The 24,515-nt window shown below is 34.2% G+C and overlaps 1 protein-coding gene across 1 annotated transcript; it reads left to right on the forward strand.

The window, feature by feature from the left end:
• The first annotated feature begins 459 nt into the window (after window positions 1–459).
• Window positions 460–14,690, forward strand: LOC131067060 (probable serine/threonine-protein kinase At1g01540). Its single transcript, XM_059210512.1, has 4 exons — window positions 460–547; window positions 808–920; window positions 13,337–13,388; window positions 13,531–14,690. Exons 1-4 carry the CDS (start codon window positions 460–462, stop codon window positions 14,688–14,690), a joined length of 1,413 nt encoding a protein of 470 aa, XP_059066495.1.
• The last annotated feature ends 9,825 nt before the right edge of the window (window positions 14,691–24,515 follow it).

The raw sequence follows: 24,515 nt of genomic DNA on the forward strand, positions 1-24,515 counted from the left end.
GATATTAAGAATCCATAGATGGTTAGGTTAGCACAAACTAAGTTGAAAGGGTATGCTAATTTATGATGGAAAGAGTTGTAGAAAGATAGATTGGAGAATGGTGAAATCAAGATCACCTAGTGGAGACAGATGGTTGCATCATTGAAGGCTAACTTCATTTCGAGAGACTATGAGTTGAAGTTGTTCAAGAAGTTGCAAAACTTGAAGTAGAGAAACATGAGTGTGAAAGAGTATACCGAGGAATTCTAGAAGGTGATGATCAGATCTAGACACATAGAGATGGATAGGGAGAAGGTGGCTAGGTAAATAAATGGACTTGCATTTAGCATTCATGATGAGATGAGTATCTTCAATATTTATATAGTTGAGAAGGCTTACCAATATGCATTGAAGGTTGAGGAGAAAGTGAAAAGAAGACAACAAAATAACCCTAGATCAAAGGAAAGATATAATGGGCGGATGAGTGACAATTTAGAGAAGCGGAGTGCTAAAGAAAAACAAAAATCTACGTGGAGTAAAGAATTAGATAAGAAGAAACGAAGAAAAGGTAATGGTAGTAGTAGTAGAGATTTTTTGGGCAAATATTTTAAGTGTGGAGAAATTGGACATAGATCTTTTGAGTGTAAGCAAGGGATGGGAAGGAATTGTGTGGCAAATGAGAATTAGGAAGCTATAGTTACCGGTGAGACTGTGTTAGAACCAAAGCAAGGAGAATCCCTTATGCTTAGAAGAGTCTTGATGGAGTAGAACAGTGAAGATACCAACCTACTCAAAGGAAGAATCTTTTTCTAATTGTTTTTAAATTAGGTGGTAAGTGTTGTAGTGTTATTATTGAAAGTGGGAGTACTAATATTTTGGTATCTAAGAAGATGGTAGAGAAGATTGGATTGCAGAGGCTTAAGCACCCTTGTCCTTACAAGGTAAGTTGGTTGCAAGATGATCAGAAGTTAGAAGTGAAAGAGAAGTGTTTGGTGAATTTTAATATTGGGAATTTTAGAGATGAGACAAAATGTGATGTTTTGTCTATGAGTGCTTGTCATATTTTGTTGGGTAGACCTTGGAAGTTTGATAGAGGGGCTATTTATGATTGTAGAAGAAACCTGATCACTATTGAGAATGATGGGTAGAAGATGACTTTGGATTATTTGAGGGAGAAAGAGAAGGAAGTGAGGAATTTGAGTCTTGAGAAGAGTTGTAGTGCTGAGAAGTAGGATATAGAGGCTACATCAGATGGTGGCATGGATTTGCAGAGGGATCTATTGGATAGGCCCAATACCAAGGTGGCACCAAATGTAAGTGTAGTCATGCTGGTAGGATAGATGAAATTTTGTGGTAGAATTAAATCAAACTTGCAAAAGAAAGAAAGAAGTAGTCAAAGATAGAGTGTAGCTTTGAAGCAAGGAAAAAGGAATAAAGAAAATAAAAAATTTGCAAATTTGGTTAAGGTTTTAGAGGAGGAAAGGAAAAGCTTTGTAGACAAAGAATATGTTTGGATCATAAATGAGCATGTAGTCTATATTCCAAATCCTTTTTGATGGTCATGAGTTTCCAGTCATGGAACATCTCTTTCTACCTGATATGTCTGACGTAGAAGCATCCCTGATCTATGAGCAATCTTGCATCAACAAAAAATATTTCCTTTTTAGTTTTGTTCATGTTCCATTTAGTATTGCAGTTTTTGTGTTCTTTCAATGTGTTCTAGTAGCTAGTTCTTTTTCATTGTGGATCATATTTCTGGTTTCCAGGCTTGTTCTTGATCGTCATTCTATATTTCTACTTCATTTGGACTCTTTTCCAGTAAGTTATTCCTTCTAGAGTGTATGTTTCTTTGTTCTAGAGCAGTTTTGAGCGTACTGTCTGTGTTGGAGATTTCTTCTCGTGCAAAGTGATTTCTTGGCTTGCGGATCAATTTGGCACCACCCACATTGTTCCTTGATCCTTGGTGGTATGTAGTTCATTATTGTGTTTGGCAGATGAGAGCTTCACATTTTGGGTTTGACCTATTTTTACACATTTCATTTTCCTTCTTTGGTAAATGTAATATTTTGTGGTTGACCTAGATGCGTTTCAGATGGTATATATATAGTTGTATTTAATCTTTTGAAGAAAAGGCAAGTAGTAGGATGATCTAGATTCATAGATTATAATTTGGATAGCTCTTGTAGTTTTAGATGGTTTGTAATCTAGCATGTAGTCTGTAATTGGGCATGTTAGCCTTCATGTAACCCGATGATTACTAGTTGTTCTATGATGAATATATGATGATGCAAATATCTGATTTTATAATTATTTTGTGTTGTTGTTTCTTCTATTGTGTTGCTCTTACTGCATGATCTATTTTTTTCTTTTTAAGCACCCACCGGACCATGGCTGCTCCAAGTTTTCCTCCCAAAAGGGTTTTCCTTGTGTAAATCATTTTGTTGTGGTATGAATGTTTATGTCTATTTCTATTAAGTTTTTGTAATAGTTGTAATGATCGGTATTTTTTTTGCATTTTTCTCCTCTCAAGGTTTGATGCACCAATGCAATATTGTCTGCCTTTGTTGTAAACAACTAAGACTTCACATACGTTTGCCTTTGTTGCTAACTCTCTTTTGCATATCTCATGTACTCCCTTAGTCTCTTTCTCACATGCACCTTCATACCATGCACACACTACTACATATGTATATGTATATATATATTGGAGGACACAAATACAAAATAGTGTGTTGGCCAAGCCCAACATGTTATCACGACACTCATGTCAACTTTTGCAAGATCTTTGCATGCTTCCCTTTTCCATACTTCATTTTCCAATGCATATGCCAAGATTACCAAAATGGGGCGGGGTCATCTAGTCCTAAGATTACTAACCCATTATTACAAGATTAAGCACAATATCTCCAAATTATAGACTGCATGCATACCAAGGATACCATACCATGAAAATCGAAGAGATAATACTGATATGATCAAAATAGTGAATGTTGGGACAAATAATTGATATCAATATTTATGAGAACGCAAAATTTTGGAACAAGTATCTTCCAAAGATTACCTTGTCATATTACTTCCATCAAACTGCATTATAACATTTGACCATAGTATAAACATCTATTGATAAGAAGAGAACTTCTAATACTAAATGCATACAACATCCAGACCAATATTTGGATTAATTCGAGCCACATATGTTGGTTGGTCCAAACTAGATAGTTGGCTTGACATCTGTGACAACAATATTCACACAAGTTCAACAAACTTTTGGGAGTGAGGTGCCCTTGTTGGCATTTGCATGAACATTGCATTAATGAAATTTTATGTTGTCATTGATGTCAATTAATCAATAATGATGGTGTTATAATGTTGTTTTGTAACCGGTGGGAAGAGCTAGTAAAGGGAACTACAACTTGTAGGTGAGCTTGTGGAAGAAACCGATATTACTTATGAAATAGACAGATCCACCAGTAACCCTACCTGTTGATGAGACCAAACCCTAACCGATGGAGCTTGGTGAATCGATTGTAGCAGTTTATGATCAAATGATGAATGGTAATGATTATGACACACATGCATGTTGTAAGAGAAGAGTGTTAAATGATTTATGGCACATAGAGATAACAGTTTTATCTTGGGAATGAGCAAGTTAATTTCATGAAGTGTAAACCATGTGATGAGTTATAGAGTTTGATGAAGTAGTGATCAAGGACCAGATGAGGTTGTCTTGAATGATGTGCAATAATGTCTATGTAATCCAACGGTCATACTTGAACCGATTTGTTTGTAATCTCTATGAGATAATTAGGTTTGTAGTGTGTTACCATCCTATTATTATTTTTAATAAGGTCAATGAGTTTTTGTTGTTGTAGTGTTGGAAATTTGTGGTTGAGAGTAAGAGTGAGTGGCTATCAAACCTGATAATGTATTTGTAGTATGTGTAAAGGAAGATAGGAGCATGAAAAGGAGGTGAACAAGCAACTGTAGTGCTATTCAAAAAGATCAACAAACCCCTGTTGTTCTCTAACAATTATAGCAGTCAAATCCCCTAACTGGGCAAGATCTAACAAGCTTAGTGTTATCTAAATCCTCTAACAAGGTGATCCATTAGCTTGGATTTAAAATCTTCTACCGAGGTTACTCCTAATAGGGTATTGCTTCTAATAGGGCATTACAATCAATCCCTTAACCGGGTGGTCCCTAACAGGATCTGTTCTTAACAAAACTTTTGTAAAAGCTTTAACAGGCTTGGCTCCTAATAGGGCGAACTTCAGAAGAGTTTAGAATACTTGTGGGTATTCATCCCCATCGTGGTTTTTCCCATTTGGGTTTCCAAGTCAAAAATATTGTGTCAAGTGGTGAATTCTTTTGTGGTTATGTTTGCTATGGTTAAATTGCTTAACTACTAAATCCAATGATGATCGACAACAATCTAAAATATGGTTTTACTACTACTAGTAAAGTATTTGAATGATTTGGTTAAAAGGTTTTGAGATTTTCAGAGTTGTTTTACTGTCAGTATGTTATAATAGTCAACCGGTTTACTTGTCAGTAATATTGCATTTGACAATTTAGTGTTCAAATCACTCAGTTCTGAGTTTGCTTAGAGAGGTTGTTTTTGAGATTTGTGAAAGTCTAATAAATTTTCTATCTAGTGATTCACCCCCCTTATCAGTAGTGGACCAGATCCTTATTGATTCATCATACCATCAATTGGTATCAGAGCATTTAAGGTCCTCTAAGGTCTAAGCCTAACAACTTGAGGTAAAGATCTTGAAGAACATGATGAAGAAAGAAGGTATGAAGTTTAATAGAGAAAACTACAAAATATGGAGTGATAGAATGAAAATCTATATCAAGATTCTAGGAAGTCAATACTGGGAACATGTTACTCAATATCTTGCACCTAGTGGGACTATGTCTGATGATCAAAAGAAATAGCAATAAGAAAATAATCAAGCACTGGAGGCTATTATCAGTTCTTTGTCTGATTCAAAGTATGTTGATATCCATGGTCTGGAGACTGCTTATGAGGTATGGAAGAAACTTGAGGAAATCTATAGCGGCGATGAGCATGTGAAGATTTCCAAATAAGAGAGTCTAAGAGGAAAATTCGATGACATGTGGATGGCTAAAGGTGAAAATATTCAACAGTATGGTTAGAGGATCAAGGAGATAGTCAGTGAGATCAAGAGTGTTGGTGGAAAAGTGGAGGATGTCATAGTGATTAGTAAGGTGTTAAGAACCCTTCTACCATTCTACGCTATTCAAGTTGCAGCCATTTAGGAGCTAAAGTCTATTGATAAAACTAAGGTAACTCTTGACTCCATCGTCAGTAATCTTACTACATTTGAATTAAATAGTTATGATGGTAGTGCTCAGAAATCTGAATCTGCATTTAGAGATTCAGTTTCTAACCCATTTATGAGGAAAAGTAGAGATGTCAGTCATAGTTATGAATATAGATCAAGAAAAGAAGTTGATGGTGAAGACATTCTGGTTGAGCTTGAAGCATTGTTGGCCAAGTGGTTGCCTAGATGTACCAGTAAGTACAAAGGTAAATTACCTTTGAAATGCTTTGCATGGAACAAGATTGGACACATTGTAGCTAACTGTCCTAATGGTGACAATGAGCACAAGTGTGAGAAGTTCAAGAAGTACAAAGGAAAAGGCAAAAGAGATTGTCTCATTAGAGTTGATGGTGGTATCACTGATGAGGAATCTAAGGGAGATGCTAATGAAGACATTGTCTGTGTTGCCATTAAAGAGGAGACATTTGATGAAAAGGCATTAGTTTCTCTCATGGATAGTTCTGATGATTGGGTCATAGATAGTGGTTGTTCACACCACATGACCAGTGATTGGAGAAAATTTCTTACTTTGAAGGAATTTGATGGAGGAGTTGTGAGATTTGCTAATGACTCACCCTGCATGGTAAAAGGAAAGGGAACTATTTCTCTTAATGGAAAGAGCAGTGTAGATGATGTCTACTGGGTTGAAGGATTAAAGCACAATCTTTTGAGTGTAGCACAAATCAATGACAGAGGTTATCCAATACAATTTAAAAATGGAATATGCAAAATCTATGGGAACAAACATGAACTAATTGCAACTAGAAAGAAGAAAGAAGGTAACATGATTCACTTGAATCCTAAAGTCAACAAGTGTTTAATTGCTAATATAGATGATAGTTGGCTTTGACATCAGAGATTTTTTCATATAAATTTTCATAACATTGTCAAAGTTAGTAAGTCCAAATCAGTGAGAGGTTTTCCTCAGTTGGACAAACCGACAAATTCTCTGTGTAAGTAATGTCAGTTGGGAAAGATGACATTCTCAACTTATAAGAGCAAATATTTCTCAGTGGAACATTTGTTAGATCTGGTTCATACAGATCTATGTGGAGGTGACAGATATTTTATGATATTCACTGCTGATTGCTCAAGAATAATGTGGGTCACAGTTTTGAAGGATAAATCAGAATACTTTTTGTAAGTTCAAGGAATTTGGGGCCTTAGCTGAAAAGGAAAGTAGTAAGAAGATAAAGTGTATTAAGACTGATCAAGGTGGTGAGTTTACTTCTGAGGAATTCACTAGATATTGTGAAGAAAATGGAATCAAGAGGCAACTTTCTGCACTGAGGACACCACAATAGAATGGTATTGCAGAGATAAACAATTAAACAATTGTTGAAGCTGCTAGAATGATGCTGATACAAGGAGGTGTAGCAAAAAATTTCTGGAGAGAAGATGTCAGTAGAGCTGTCTACACTATGAACATGATATTGTTAAAAAGAGGTAAGGATAAAACTCCTTATGAATACTGGTATGGTAGATCACATAATGTCAGTTATTTTAAGATATTTGGCAGTAAATGTTTTATTAAGAGAGGTGACTATGTTAGCAAGTTTGAGGCTAAAAGTGATGAAGGCATATTTCTTGGTTACTCCACCAAGAGTAAGGCCTACAAATGTTACATCAATTAGACATAGAGAATCATTGAAAGTGTTGATGTTCGAGTGGATGAGTATCTTGAAGTCTCAAGAGAAACCAATGAGGAGAAAAAAGAAGAAGATCCTTGTATTCTGATTCTAGAACCAGAACCAGTGAAACCAGAAGCTGGTGAAGAGAATACTGTTGTACCAGTTCAACCAAAACAAGTAGATTCAAAAGAAGATGATGATAATAAAGAATAAGAATCTCCAAATAATGATCATGTCATTTCGAGGTATGTGAGACTCAATCATAATCCTAACTAGATTATTGGAGATAAATATGTTGGAGTACTAACCAGAAGAAGAATCAGAGAGAATTCTTGCATGATCTCCACCATTGAGCCTAGAGCTACTAAGGAAGCATTTGGAGATGATCACTGGATCAAATCTATGGAAGAAGAGCTTGATCAAATTGAGAAGAACAACACATGGACCCTAGTACCCTGACCGGTGAATAAAAATGTGATAGGTACTAAATGGGTATTCATGAATAAACTGAATGAAGATGGAGTAGTAGTTTGAAACAAAGCTAGATTGGTATGCAAAGGTTATGCACAAGAAGGAAGAGAAAACTATGGTGAGACATTTGAACCAGTTGCTAGACTGGAAGGTTTCAGGACTCTACTTGCTTTTGCAGCACATAAGGGATTCAAAGTATATCAGATGGATGTGAAGTCAGTATTTCGAAATGGAATACTAGAAGAAGAAGTATACATTGAGTAGCTAGATGGTTATTCTTTGACTGATGCAAAAGATATGGTGTGTAAATTGTACAAGTCACTATATGGTTTGAAGCAAGCACCGAGAGCATGGTATGAAAGGTTACATTCACACTTGATGAAGATAGATTTTCAAAGAACCAATGAAGACAACAATATATATCTCAAATCGGAAGAAGATAATATACTTTTTAGTGAAGTGTTTGTGGATGATATCATATTTGGAGGCAATGATGACATGAGTGATGACTTTGCAAATGAGATGAAAAATGAGTTTGAAATGTCTCTAGTGGGAGAGAGAAATTTTTTCATAGGTTTGTAAATTTAGTAGATGAAGAGTGGTATTTTTATCACATAGTCTAAATATGTGAAAGAGGTATTGAAGACATTCGGAATGAGTGATTGTAAACCAGTTGGGACACTAATGGTTATAGGTTGTAAACTGTCTAAGGAAGATGAAGCCACATCTGTTGATGAAAAGGAGTAAAGGTCAATGATAGGAAAATTGCATTATGTTGTTCACAACAAACCGGATATACCTCATGCAGTTGTTCTAGTTACTATATTTTAGAAGAATCCAAAGGAGACACACTTGATAGCAACTAAAAGAATATTCAAATATTTGAAAAGTACTATTGACTATGGTTTATGGTATCCATATGCAAGTAACTTTGATTTGAAGGTTCAAACAGATGCAAATTGGGCAGGTAATATTGATGATAGAAAGAGTGCAACCGGTGGTGCATTCTTTCTTGGAGGAAGACTTGTATCTTGGAGTAGCAAGAAGCAGAGCTGCATATCAGAGTCTGTTGCTGAAGTTGAGTATGTTGCAGCATATATGAACTGTACCCAGGCTATCTGGACGAAACACATTTTGGAAGGATTTAAGCTGAAGTTTACAAAACCAATAAAGATTTCATGCGACAACACCAGTGCAATAAATATTTAAAAGAATCCAGTGTTGCATGCTAGAACCAAACATATTCAACTGAAATATCATTTCTTGAGAGAAAAAGTGCAGAGTAAAGATGTGTTACTAGAGCATGTTTCTACCAAGAAGTAGCTTGCATATATTTGTACTAAACCTTTGCCTAAGACCACTTTCGAGTATCTTAGAGGTCAACTAGGGGTTGTGCGCCTACATGAGGTCAATTGAGCATGTTGTAGAATACATCAGTCCCAGAGCTAATTGCAGAATTTTATAGCAGGATTGGTGTAGAGTGAAGTTATTCCACAAGGGGAGCATCAAATTGCAGGTTGATGATGTTGAATAGTGAAGTTTGACATTGCATCTTTTACTTTGACTTTGGCATTTTTTTCAAAGCGGGAGAAGAACTATGAGACTATAAGGAGAATTGTATGATTGTGAGAAGATCTATAGCCAGTTACCAGTTGAAGTCATGGAGACTCAGTTAAAGGAGCTTACATGGTAAAATGTAAACCAGGATTCCTATACACATCATTAGAATCAAGGGTATTGATACTTGTATTGCCGTCAATGCCAAAGGGGGAGATTGTTGGCATTTGCATGAAGATTGCATTAATGAAATGTTATGTTGTCATTGATGTCAATCAACTAGTAATGATGTTGTTATAATGTTGTTTTGTAACTGATAGGAAGAGCTAGTAAAGGGAACTACAACTGGTAGGTGAGCTTGTGGAGGAAACTGGTATTACTTATGAAATAGAGAGATCAACTGGTAACCCTACCCGTTGATGAGACCAAACCCTAACCAATGGAGCTTGGTGAATTGGTTGTAGCAGTTTATGATCAAATGATGAACTATAATGATTATGACATGTATACATGCTGTATAAGAAGAGTTTTAAATGATTTATGGTGCTTAGAGATAATGGTTTTATCTTGGAAATGAGCAAGTTCATTGCATGAAGTGTAAAGCATGTGATGAGTTACAAAATTGGATGAAGTGGTGATCATGGAGAGGTCGAGGTTGTCTTGAATGATGTGTAGTGATTGCTATGTAATCCAACGGCCATACTTTAACTGATTTGTTTGTAATCTCTATGAGATAATTAGGTTTGTGATGTGTTACCAACCTATTGTTTTTGTTTATAAGGTCGATGAGTTGTTTTTGTTTATAAGGCCAAAAATCATGAAAGACTATTGAGATATTTATCTCCTTAATTACCCATTGTTATTATTCTCAAGTATAAAGTAAATAGACTTATAAAAATGGGTTCATTATGCACCCTTAGGCTAGCACTCATGTTCTTCTAGAAAGACCTATATTTTAGCTCATTCTCAATAATCTTCTCCGAAAGTAGGAAATTAGTTTTATGGTGACAAAATTATAATTAGAATAAGCTTTTGAAATCAGAAACCATCAAATGAAACAAATCCTCAAAAGTTCAATTATTTAATTATTTTGAAGAAATTTTCATTCTTAAAAATTAAAGATTATTTTTCAAAAAACATTTTTTTTCAAATATTTTTGTTTGTATTTTAAACATCCACGAATGCAATTGTTCAAATACTTACGAAAACTTAATTTGAATGCTCTCAAAATGAAAAAAATGATTCATATAACAATTAACTTCTTCAATATTTGTTTTTTTCCATACAATATATATTAATTATATTTTGAAATAAATATTTTAAATAACAATAAAAGTTGTAAACTCACCATGCGTATGAACTGATGTCATATACCCATTTCATTAAAAACAATATTTTAAAAAAAACTTCAAACCAATTGCAAGGAAATTATAAATAATGTGGTTGAAGACCTTATAATGAGCTGTCGCCAGTGTTGTTCAAAGCCTCTTCTTTGAGTTATATAATTTATTATCTTCGCCCCATCTACCTGTCACAGTTCAATATTGTTGGAAGCCTCTTGTTTGAGTTAAATAATTTATCATCTTCGTCCCATCTACAAGTCCGACTCCAAGCAATATGTTGAGAAGAAAGCTCCATTTGTGGTACAGAACGCGGTTTGTTCAGAGAAAGACTATTATATTGTGAACGCGGTTTCTTCAAAACTTGAATGTTTTGGCCTATTCTACACTATGCTTTCAAAAGATTGAACTATGCTTTCTTATGCACTTCATCTTTTAGGATCCGCCGATTCAGCAAGTTTAAAAGATCCGCAATTTTATCGAAAAAAAAAAAACATCAAATCAATTCTAAGGAAATTATAAATAATGTGGTTGAAGACCTTATAATGAGCTGTCGCCAGTGTTGTTCAAAGCCTCTTCTTTGAGTTATATAATTTATTATCTTCGCCCCATCTACCTGTCACACTTCAGTATTGCTGGAAGCCTCTTCTTTGAGTTAAATAATTTGTCATCTTCGTCCCACCTACATATCACAGCTCAGCAGCATTGCTTGAATTCTCTTCTGTGAGTTGAATAATTTATTATCTTCGTCCCATCTACATGTCTGACTCCAAGCAACTAATATGCTCACCAAGTTTCTTGATGCAACCAGGAAAATAATGTGTAAAAAAATGAATTTTATGTCCTATTTCACCCCACGTACATTATTTAACCTTGACCCGCCTGTCAGAAGATGTCAGGAAAATCGGAAGAAAACTATTATTTTGGCGTATTCACTGCGCTTGAGAAACTGCCACGAAATTCAGAAAGAAGATGATTCCTCTATTGTGAAGGTTATATAGTTTAGTTTATCATTGCAGTTGAGCAGTATAGAAACTTCCTCATTATGTTTGTTGCTGTGTCATTTGCAATCTGAAGAAGCTTCCTTTCGACTTCAAGAACAGAGGGTTACCTAATTCAAAGGTTTTCAGATCTGATATTATAATGTGTGAAAATTTAGACTATCATACAACATCAGAGTTTTTCTATCTTTTTCTTTTTTGGTTTGTTTTTTTTAAGTGAAGAATTATATTAGCGCTAACCTTAAAAATATTGATCTCTGTTTTAAAATTAATGTTCTTAAATTTAAGGAACTAAAGCATTATAATAGTAAGGATTCTAGAAAAAATTATTGATTTTTGTTTTAAAGTAAATTTTTAGTATGTTTCCGGATCATTCAAAAGGGTTTGTTCCCTGGCTATTTGTATGTTAAGAAGCTGCCTACGTACGCACTTTTGGAGTTGAAGAAGAAAAGGCTTCACTTCAAAGATTGTCAGATCTGATTTTTAAAGGTGTGCAAACTTAGACTCTTTCTGCTTTTGTTTTGAACGTATAAACTCTCTGTGTTTAAAAGATTTATAATTTAGTTTTTCTTTGCTTATCTAATGATTTACATAGAATTTCTACTGAGTTTTTATTATATAACTTTACATAATTGGATGACTGGGATTTAACTAACTTCTAAGATTAATTTTCTTAAGCATATGGAATTAAAGTATTAGTATAAGTAAGGGTTCTCAAAACAAGGAAATAGTATTTTAGTCATTTAATTTTCAAGAATCAAAATATAAATGTGGATAAAGTCAATTTTTCTAAGAATTGATTTGAATGCTTTTCAAATTAGTAAAAGAATTTATTTATCAATAAATTTTTTTAATATATCATTTTTATATATAATTGTATCATCAATATTTTTTGCATAAATGAAAATTTTAAATTAAATTATATTGAATTTTCTTTTCAAAAATCTTAAATAAATTTTATTTGATTAGTTTTATAAAGATGGAAAAATAAGTCACATTTGAATGAGACACGATTATCCAAAAACTTTATATGTACTTTAGTTATAGAGTACCCATGCAAATGAGAGCTTCTAGGCTGGCTCAAGAAAGAACATTAGAATAAATAGGTCACACCCCAACAAACCAAGATTGGTCAAAAAGTGAGTTAGCAGCACTCTCAGAGAGACAACAATGGTAAATGTGAGGTTCTACAATTGAGTCTCGAAATTCAATAACTTTAATCACTCTTATACTTTACCAAACATTTTGAATCTTCACATTAAACTGTTTTTCCATGAGCTTCAATCCATAACTAATATCCTTCCTTAAAATAATTTTGGTTTTCATTATAATTATAGATTTTTTAAATAAAAAATAAGTTAATATAAATTTCTATTCATTTAAGATAAAATTCAAGTTACTAAATATTTATTTAAAAATTTAATTATGTCTTATAAATTGAAAATATTCCCATCACTTTTAAAAATAATTATTTAATATAAATTAAATTTATTATAAAGAATTATTTAATATGCATGAAAAATAATAGTATTGAATTGATTGATATAAAAGAAGATCAAATGGAGATAATTGCATGCCTTCTATTGGTTCATCTCACTAATATCCTTGTATAACATTGTATGATCTTTGCAATAATTTTTTTATAAGAAAGAAGAAAACTACAAATCAACGTACTCAATCCAATAAAATATGAAAACATTCTATTATATGGAAACGTTATAGTAAGCCAAGAGGGTTTTAACACAATAATATAAAGAGACTTTTTCAAGATTATAAGTAGATTCATTTTTCATAAAAAATAATTTATCTGCATGTTTATTCATATAGTTGGATAAATGGATCATATATTTTAATCAACAAATATGATAAGAAGACAGTGAGGAAATAAGAAAAATTATTATTATTATTATTACATATCAATAACTACACAAATTTAGATAATTAATTTTATAAAATATGTGAATGCATGTATTACTTTGAAAATACTGAAAAATTTATTGTTTCAGGTAAAAGCGCCAATGTCTGTACCATCATTTATAAAAGTTTTCAGCATATCTGGTAAATAATTGTTAACTTTCCAAATTTAGTTTCCTCCAGTACAAGTATTTGTTGTTATAACTGATGCAAATGAGTGCCATATTAGTTGTAGAAGAATTTTGCAATAGCACTATTTTGTTATTCTCATTTTCGTCTGTTACAGGTGTTGTGGTAGGGGTAATTCTTGTATTCAGCTTCTTCGTCCGGAAGTACAAAAAAGCGTCGACAACTTCCTCTTCACGATCAACTGTACATAGAGTCGGGAAAGATGATACTCGACAACAGCCTCATTCAGATGAGTCCTCCAAACTGCAAATAGTGTCTCACAGAGCAACACCTATTCATAACCCAATTCATGACATGCATGAACTAGTGCCTACACATATCTATGCAAACCTCACACCTGAACAGATAGCTTATATCAAAAGCTGTTGCCAAGAGTCTCAGCGAATTGGGGAAGGAAGCTTTGCACGAGTTTATAGGGGCATCTTCCAAGGTAAAGATCTCGCTATAAAGAAAATAGAACACAGATCCCCTGACACAAAATTATGGGTGGAGAATGAAGTTGAACTTCTGCATATAAAGGAGCACATAAACATAAACAGGCTGTATGCTTGGTGTATAGAAGAAAATATATCCTACTTGGCCTACATATATATAGATGGATGTTCTCTGGATGACTATTTGAGAGGAAATTGTATAGGATTTTCCTACAGTTGGAAGCAAAGCTTTGGAATGATAATGGGTATAGCCAGGGGAATCGAATTCTTACACTTGAATAAAATTATTCATGTCGATATCAAGCCTCAAAATATTATGGTGGATGCTAATGATAACGAGGCAAAGCTTGTTGATTTTGGGTTCGCTAGGCATGCAGATTGGGAGGGCACGCACAGGTCAACTGATAAAATAATAGGTACTAAAGGCTACTGGGCTCCAGACTATTGCTGGAATAACAGGCTCTCTTATAAACAAGATGTTTATAGCTTTGGGATTGTTGTGTTGGAGATGATAACAGGGCACAGACATGTTGATCAAGCACGAAGTTCCAGTGAGTTCCATATTCCAGATTATGTACGACACATGATAGAGAAAAACCGTTTTGAGGAAGCTGTAGATCGTAAGCTTAAACAGGATGGGTGGGATAGCTATGCTTTAGAAGAAGCCTTGGCTGTTGCAAACATAGCTCTCAGATGTGCTCGCTTTGATAAGGCCGAGCGACCTGATATGAATCATGTTGTTACAGAGCTCAGTTCGGTGATGAGCAGCGCCCACAACCATATTGGCATTGAACGGAAAGAAGAAGAGATTACAATTATATAGTCCATGTGAAACTAGTAGATATGCTTTTAGCGTACTTCAGATTCCCAGGTTGTTTGTTTGTTTACAGCAAAATTTTGAGTTTATTGTTAAAAAAAGTTGAATAGTGTAATATTTTCCATGGATTAGAAATTTGGACTCATGTTAAAAGCTCTATCGTATGTTTTAACCCATGTTCTTTTTTATTTCTTGTTTTTCACAATTTATTTTAATTTTGAATCTTTATAGCGAAAGTAAAGAAGAGAAACTTCCTCCAGGTAAAGTATGTTGTCCAAAACCAAATTTTGATTTGAGGAAGCTATTCCATTATCCTCAGGTTTAGTAATTTTGCTTCTCAGCCAAGCTGAACTTTAACTAGAATTTTTTATTGAATTGTACACAAGAAAACATGGATGGAGAGCAGAGTCACGAATATACATATACGTTTCTAAAGTTTTCTCTGGTGGAGTACTGTGAAAACCATTTGTCTAGCCTCAATAAATGGTAAACAACCTAGAATATAAATATATATTCTAGACTTAAGGACAGTCCAGTTCTTGGTTAACCCAATCAATGTTCAATAACTGTTTAATACAAAACAACTGGGAGAAAAACTATATTTTTTTGTCAAAAGGATCAAGAATTTGTTTTGGTAGAATGGCGACATATAATATTCCAGCTATCTAATTTGTTTTATTCAATATATAAAAACAAAACAAAACCGAAAAAATCATTTAACTCTATGTACTTAGATTCAGGGTTTTTCTCTCTAATTTGTCACAACAAATTCTTTTAAAAAAATTTTGTCCTCAATTTAGAGATTATATTCCCCTCGAAATATGTGAGTTTCTAAAATAAGGAAAGAGAAAACCTCTGAATGCAACTGCGAATTCTGCTGTTAAAAGTTATGAATGACACAAATTGGTATCTAATACGGAACTTCTCCTCAACCAAGAAGCCTTCAATGATCTTCATTAAATTAATTTTTTTACAAATAGCTACGCTGTACATCTGAGGTAAAGTTGCAATACGTACGTTCATCAAATTCTCATGATTTTCTTCTTTCAAGATTGCCAACCAAATGTAAATGCTTCAATTGATCTAAGGCAGATTTATTTTCAATAAACATGCACACTAGGGATAGTATAATAATATAGTGTACAAATCTAATTTATAGTATGTGAATGTAAATTTGAATGTGTAATAATTGTATCTTGGTGACTTTTATTTTATTCGCAATTACTTATAACTTAATGCATCTGGCATCTTTCAATAAAATTAGAAGTTCTGAATTCATAGCTGTAATGTTAGTCACGAAAACCCTAGAGAAACTAACACATAATCTAGAAAAGTAGAGATTTTTTTTTGTTTTAAAGAATGCAACAATACATCTAACCACATTAACCCATTATACTACATCATTATAATACTCATAACAAATTATAGATGTAATAACTTCATAAACAAGTAAAATAAGAACCTAGTCATGTATACCAATATACACATAAACATATGTTACTACATCACATGCTTCCCTAGGGTATCATAATGTCATTACTATATTGCAACAATAAGATAGCATACGACATCCTTAAATAATCAATAACCATATACAAATATATCCATGTCTATTTTACAACATTGCATAAGTCATCATGAATTACATAGTACATCATGCATAGGTATCCTGTCATAAAAATACATCATTTGATGCAAATAGATAATCGTAATACACATCTACTCCAATGTAGATAATCTGAAGAAATAGATATATCCATCATGTTCATAATCGTCCAACGTTGAAAGAATATCCCAATGGAAGAAAAGACATCAACCACCAAACCATGTTGAACAAAAAGGAACCACCCCCCATGCCCGAAGAATGATATAAGGTCCCCCACACACTAAGATTAGACTGACACCTACACTCCATAGGACATAAAGGAACATAACGAAGAAACATCAACAAAAGCATAGGCTCAAATCAAATAAAACTAATACCAGAGACTTCCATGAAATAAAGCTAAGATGAAGGACACATAGTAGGGAAAGTGTCATCGCATGCTGTCATATAGACTTCCAATCATCCTTACAAGGAACCTCTTGGTAGCTAAAACCCATGCGGAACCGACTCAACCTCTCATGAAGACAAGGGAGTACAATCATGCCATCAAGGCCTTCCTAATCTCATCTCGAGACTATACTAGTGTATACACCTAATAATGGTCTGAAGATAATTAATTAAATAAGCAATTATTTAATTAATCCTCCTCCCCAATTTGATTGAATTCATCAAAAAAATGATTAAATTTCCCCTTTCATCTACTTATTAATAAATCTAAGGATTTACTTAATAAGTTCATTTCAATAATCCCCTTTCATTAATTAATTTAAATTAATTAATTTCCTCCATCAAATCATTTCTTCTAAAATCCTTAATTAGTTAAAGCAAATCAAATTCATGAGTTGTTGAGATTAATTAGCCTTTTCCTATTATTTGAATTTCTAAATTCAAATTCTCCTAACTTCTACCACTCCTAAACCTAACCCATTCTACCTACCACCATGTCCCCTTTCATCTAATATCTTCTAGAAGCTTTGTGATACTTGTCACTAAGTGTTCCCTTTCATCTAACCTCTTCTAGAAGCCTCTTGACACTTGTTACCATAGAGATGATAGATGTTCCCTTTAATCCAACCCCCTTTGCCATCCTCCTCCAATTTAACCATTGATATCTTCAGATCAATCTTGATGGTTGATTCTTGCCACCTCACCCCTAGCCTTGGGAAATCCTATAAATAGATCTCATTTTGGAGCACAAAGGGTCCCAATTTCATCTCATCTTATGCATTGATACTATAGGCATCTAGCTTCTAGTTTATCATTTTTAGCATTGTTATCATGTTCAATCTTAGCTTAATTGCATCTTCATTCTAGCCTATTTTATAGAATAATCATGAAATCATGTAGCTTAATCATGCTATCATTGCTAGATCGTGCATCTTTATCATTTAAATCCTCCATCTAAGTGTAGTCAAGTCACTGGAATATGCATAATCTAATCTGAGAGCATTTTTCATACTCACATTTACTAGGACGCGATAGATTGGTTAGCTATGGTTTTGTCTTTCTTTGATTTAATTCACTAACCATTGCTTGTAATGATTTATTGAGTGCATTGTGGTTGCAGGTACATGTACACTTCATAGAGCATGACATTTTGGCACCCACCGTGGGGCCGGAGTCATCACTTTTGGCCTCTTAATCTTTAGCAAAATTCATCTCTATCTAGCTCTGGTTCAAAAATTCGTACGAGTTGCCTTTTCAGCTCATACAAACTTCCTTTCAGCCTAGGACAACACCTCATTCTGACTTGTACTAGGTATAATTATGTGTCATACGAGGTTTATGTTGCAAATTCTTTATATGTACTAGGTCTAAAGATGTGTCGTATGAGTCTATTTCTTGCAAATTCTTTACTCATACTAAGCATAATTCTATGTCATATGAGCTGGTTTTGGCTTGTGTCAAAGATCTAAATATTTGTTGTACTATCTGATAAATTATGTCGTACGATTTTCTACATCTGTGATTTTTGATAAACTGCAAGTTAGGATTCTTTTATTCTAATCTGAGAGTTTCTAACACTAACTTTGATCTATTTATGAGATTTTGGCAGCCTAATGAGTTTTGCAGGACGCTTGTCAAAGAAATGCTTGTCAAAGACATAATTGAAAACACAAATGAATACTAATGGATCTATTTTGCAGGTGGCCTATGAATCCGACTAAAATTTGTGTATTCATTAAAGTTTTCTAGGCATGCGTCAATTTTGCTAAAGGAATGAATAGTCATGTATTTCATGTCTTTGAAGATAGGCGAGTATGCTCCCACCTTTCTTAGGTAATCAAAAAGCTAGACTCATCTTTTACTTTCATTAGTGCATTTCTTTACTAGGCCTGCCCTCCGGAGGAGTAATAACTCTTAGCCCTTAAGGCCAGTGAGAGGGGAACAACCTAAGTGGGAACGGCTAACGCCAAGTAATCCAACCCACTGTAAAATAAATGTATTTTTGATGAAAATCAAAGCAACGACAGTGCTCAGGAATAGCTCTCCTTCATACCTTTGGGTATATTAAACCTTGGTTTTCAAGACTGGGAGACCTCTTAATTGAGTTTATACCTCGACGCATTGAACGGATCCCTTACTAGTGCTGGTTAAAATAGAAGCTACCGGATTCACCTCTGAAAGGGTGATAATCTTTGTGCAAGAGAGATAGTAACTCTCCCAAGGCAATTGCCATATCGTGCCCCCATTAGTGTTTGGAGTCGGATAATACGACGTTGAGAATCCATTCTGTGAGACTCAGCGGCCGTATTTTGATTAGCTATTGGGTGTGTACCTAAGTCAGCAAGCAAAGGTTTTCATACTGAGCCAACTTCCTTAGGGTTTAGCATGCTTAGAGTCATTTATCACATCATGTGTTTGTTGTGTATTCATCCCTAAATTGAAAAATCAAACACTTAAAACTAGAAAACCAAAGTAAAATACCAAAATTCAGTGATCAAAACTCAAACAAGCAAACAATTTTTTATCACTGCTGAAATACCTGTCGTACGAGTCAGGATTCTTTGTCATATTTCTTGATCTTCTGTCATATGAGTCACGATTCTATGTCATACAAAACACTACCTTACACATGAAATCACTATTCTTTCATTTTGTAGTATATCTCTTGCCCTTTCATGCTTGATAATCTGTCATACGAAACTCTTCATTTGTTAGTCCAAGAGTTGTGTCCTGCATGCCTATTTCAAATTTGTAATTTTTGCCTGATCAATTTGCAGTAAACATAAACACCTGTTATCTATCAGCCTATGCTTAGATTATCTGCTTGGTTTGCTTGGTCAAGCTATCACCCATCAAAATCATATTCTAGAAGATAAACACCTCAAGATTTTCAAAGTGCTCACTGTCAACAAGTTCAAGATATAAACATCTCAAAGTGCATTATCACCCTCTTTGATAAACTGATCACTCAAACATAGTTTCTCATTAGGATCAATCATCCTTTATCACAAAACTGAAATGTTTGGTCAGGATAATCTTGTCCCACATCGTAGGATATATTGTTCCTACTAGACTCAGTTCTTATCAAATCTTCACCATTGCACTCCTAAACCGAAGATCAAAAAAATTGCAAACTTTTTAACACTTGAATTCTCTTTTAGTGTCATATCCCTTTATTGCCTTGAAATTGACTGTTGATGACATATCAAAAAAACCTTTTGGACAATTGAATACAAGCAAAATAACACACGTGTATGCCCATTTTAACTAGAGCTCAGAGATGAAAAATTGTAGAGACTAAAATCAAAATATTCGAAACAAATATAACCATGGAACATGAAGATGAAATACAAGTTGAAGAAGAAATAATAGAACAAAACATTAGAGACATCAAGAAAGATCCCCAATTCGACAATTTTATGCAGAAACTATTGGAGGAAGAAAAAGAAAAATACTTTCTAATGTTAGCCAAGTCTGGTGCTACACTTCCCCAAGATTTTGATGTGAATAAATTGACACAAAAGAAAAGTGACCCTCCCCATAATAATGAACAATATGAGGACATCTTTGGTCTCCACATGAATGACACATCAATTCCCAATAATACCAGAATCAATGAAGAAACTGGCATACCTAGAAAAGATGAAGTAGAAATCCTGAATAATATTCAATCCAATGAGGATACAAGAAGAGCTAGAGATGAAACAAGAAGAGATCCCAATCCTCCTAGAATGCAAAATCATGGTCATACAAGAACAAATCATGTTGATAATCCTATCATGACTCTCACACAACAACTGCAAGCAATGCAAACACAAATCTAAGAGATGCAAAGAGGAAATGTTACACGATACTCACTTCAAGAAATTTGTCCTTATCCTTTTGACAGAAATCTAAACATGATACCATTTCCTATAGGTTTTGAAACTCCGAGATACAAAAAATATGATGGAAGCACTGACCCACAAGATCATATATGAGAATTTTGCACATTGAGTATGGAGTTTTCACATGAGGATACCTACTTAATGAGAGTATTTCCGAAAAGCTTAACTGGACTAGCTATGGAATGGTTCTCCAAACTTACACCTGGAATCAAATCATTTTCAGAGTTGGTGGATAAGTTTGTTTCACAATACTCCTACAACATACAACATGAAGTATCAATGCTAGACCTATGTGACACTAAACAAAAAAGTGGAGAACTCTTCATGACATTCTTACAACGATGGAGATTCCTAGCATTGTAGTATCCTCGTACATTGCCAAAATACAAAAAAATGGACATATTCATTGACAACTTAAATGATCAAATAAGTTATTACTTAAAAATGCAAGGAAATAAAAGCTTTGGAAAAATGGTTGATAATGGAATTAGAATGGAAGAAGCCATGATAAAGAAGGGTGAGTTGAAAATATACAAAGAAGGAGTCCATCCTCCTAACAACAACAATAACAATAATCACAATGATAAGCCAAAGTTTTGGAATAAAAATCAAAATGTTGTCAACGATGTAATAGTAGATAACAACAATGTGAAACCAAAGCAACCCATTTTCAATTTATCCACTCACTCGACAATGGCACAACAAAAAAACAATCACCAAAGAGCAACTATAAAAACTTTCTTTCAAAGACATTTCACAAACATTGGTGAACCCTTTGGATCAGCAGTAAAGATACTTCTCACAAACAAATTGATCACTTTACCAGAAGAAAGGAACTACGAACCTCAAATCAAACCATATTTATGGAATGATAATCAGTATTGCAATTTCCATCAAAACAAGGGACATCTCATAGATAACTGCCAAAAGTTGAAACATGTCATACTAGACTTAATTAATAATGGTGTAATAACTATGGATGGACATACAACAAATGAATCTCATACAACTTTTAAGACTCCACTTCCAAACTATGAGAAAGGTGAGTCATCAACAACAAGCAATGGTAAGGGTAAAGCGAAGATAAACTATGCTCATACATGTGACAATGTGGTGAATGTGATTGTAGTTAAAGAAAAACAAAATCAAGAACATGCTCAGGCTATTACAAGAAGCAAAGCCAAAGTTGTTTTGCCGGGTCCTACAACAAACAAATCATCCACTACAGCAAAACAATACAATCTAGTAGAACAATTGCAGAAAACACCTGTCCAAATATTAATCTTGGAACTTTTAAAGCTTTCACCCACACATAAAGAAATTCTTGAACGAGCATTAGTAGATACAACCATATCCAAAGATCTTGATATCGATCAATTTCAAATCATGGTGGGACACCTCACAACCCCTCATTGCTTATCATGCACTGATGAAGATGACATGTCCTTGCAACATCCTCACAATGCTCCTTTGCATATTGAAGTCCTTATTCACAAAACCTGAGTAAAACGTGTTCTAATAGACGGTGGAGCTAGCCTAAATATTTGTTCATTAAGTCTTGTTTGTGCCTTAGGATATTCAGAAGATGTAGTTGATATCTAGAAAAGGATCACTATAAAAACTTATGATGAAGAAGAATGTTCCTCCAAGGGAATTGTGATACTACCAATTAGAGTGGGACCTCTACAAAAAGACACAACATGCCAAGTTCTAGACTTGGACCTATCATATAATGTGCTCCTAGGGAGACCATGGATACATCACTTGCAAGTTGTCCCATCAACCTATCATCAATGTGTAAAATTTCCCTATGAGGGACAAGAAATCACAATCTCTGCAGATGCAAATCCATTCCCATATTGCAACAATCTAAAAATGGCTCAAGAAGTAATTGTTCCACATAATAGGGAGGCAACAACATCAAAAACACAATCCAAGGAAAAATCATTTGCCTCTATTCTATCAAGTATGGAAAAACAAATGCAGCTAAGAGATCAAGGGAACAAATAATACTCAATATCACAATTACCACTTTCTCCTAAATCATTGGGAAAACCGACAAGCTCTAAACAACAACCAATTGTGAAACATCTTTCGATATTTGATGGAGCATTTATTAGTGTTGGAACCTTATTAGAGGAGACAGAAGACAAAGATGTACTACAGTGGCTATACAAAGATGAAGTTCAACAAAAGGTCAACAATTTCAGAATACCTACAAAAAAATATGGAAAAGGACTCAATATTCTTTGAAGGATGGGATACACTGGGACAAGCCCTATAGGAAAAAGAAAAGAAGGTATCTCATAACCTATTCAACTTCATACTCAGCAGACTACAGACAAAATAGGTTTGGGGTATGGATAAGTCACTCTAACGGAAGACACATCTTTTAGTCAACAACAAGAGGAATATGAAAACATACAAGAAAAGTTAGCAATTGAAAGGGAAGAAAAATCAGTTAAGCAACAAACACAAGAAAACACAAAATGGCAAAACAGGCAAGCCTCAAATCAACAAGAGAAACAAACTAAAAACATCTCTCAAGCAACATTAAATCTCAATCAAAACAAGAAAGAAGCTAATATAAGTTTAGGAGAACTCATAGAAAAGTTGACAAAACTCAATCTCAGTCCTAAAGAGGTTGAATATAAAAGAAGAAAAAGTATAGCCAGAAAAGCAGAAGAAATGTTATATGACCAAATCTGTAGACTACAAGCTGCAAGTGATACAGATTCTAATGAATGGGAATGTGATTCATATCACTCTGAAGAATTAGCTGAAGAAAAATTCTTTGAAGGAGATATAGAAGTCAATATAGTTCACACATATGCAGGACAAATGTCAGGAACTAGTTCACTTGAATTAGAGTCACATTTGGCAAACTTGGACTTCATCAAGGACGATCAAGAACTTGTTAAGCGAGATCATTCTGATAAGGGCACCATTCTAGACATCGACATACATATTGAAAACTTTGATACATCCATCATGACCCTTGAAACCCTCAAAACATACCAACTTGAAGATCCCCTACCTCTAATCCACCCTGAGCTTATTGATTGGGAAAATTAAGGACATACTGCTATTGATACCTTTCCAAATGACCATGCCATATCTGTATATCTTAATGCAATCAAACACGTAACAACTCTCACCAGGAATGTCAACAACGTATCTTCCAGTCAAGTGGGTGCCAAATCTCCTAGTCGCAAAAGTGAAAATAAAGAAAAGAATATTAGGACTAATGATGAAAACCATTTCTTGGCAACATTAGACCAAGAAAAAGTAAAAACAAAGGACACATCTAATGGTGAAAACCTCCTTGAGGCACTGGAAGATGGGAGATTTGACACTTTACTTGAGCATTATCAAGAAAGGTCATCCATTTTGATCGAACCAACAAAGGAAGTTAACATTGGCACAATAGAACAACCAAAGATTCTTCATCTAGCGACTTCTCTGTCCAAAGAAGAAAAGCAACAATATGTGGAATTCTTCAAATGATGGCAAATCAATTTTGCCTGGTCATATGTAGACATGCCAGGGTTAGATCCAGAGCTTATTACATATCACTTGAATGTTAGTCTAGGAGCCAAACCAGTCAAACAGAAGTTAAGGAAAATGCATCTGCATATCGCTCTCCTAGTCAAAGCAAAACTAAAACAATTACTTGATGTAGGATTCATCAAACCTGTACAATATCCTCAATGGGTATCCAACATCGTTCCTATTTCAAAACCAGATAAAAGCATCATAATATGCACAAACTTCAGAGATCTTAGAATGCATGTCCAAAGGATGACTTTCCTTTGCCTAACATCATCATCATTGTAGATTTAACTGCTGGACACTCCATGTTTTCTCTAATGGATAGTTTCTCCAGATACA

The sequence above is a fragment of the Cryptomeria japonica genome, chromosome 8 (genome assembly GCF_030272615.1).
Source record: "Cryptomeria japonica chromosome 8, Sugi_1.0, whole genome shotgun sequence".
NCBI lineage: Eukaryota > Viridiplantae > Streptophyta > Pinopsida > Cupressales > Cupressaceae > Cryptomeria > Cryptomeria japonica.

What these genes read in the sequence shown, in the direction of transcription:
- LOC131067060 (XM_059210512.1), top strand. Translation starts at nt 460, where the DNA reads ATGAGTGACAATTTAGAGAAGCGGAGTGCTAAAGAAAAACAAAAATCT. An exon ending in TAAGAAGAAACGAAGAAAAG is followed by an intron (nt 548 to 807) that starts GTAATGGTAGTA and finishes TTTTTAAATTAG; the next exon opens with GTGGTAAGTGTTGTAGTGTT. An exon ending in AGCACCCTTGTCCTTACAAG is followed by an intron (nt 921 to 13,336) that starts GTAAGTTGGTTG and finishes TTATTGTTTCAG; the next exon opens with GTAAAAGCGCCAATGTCTGT.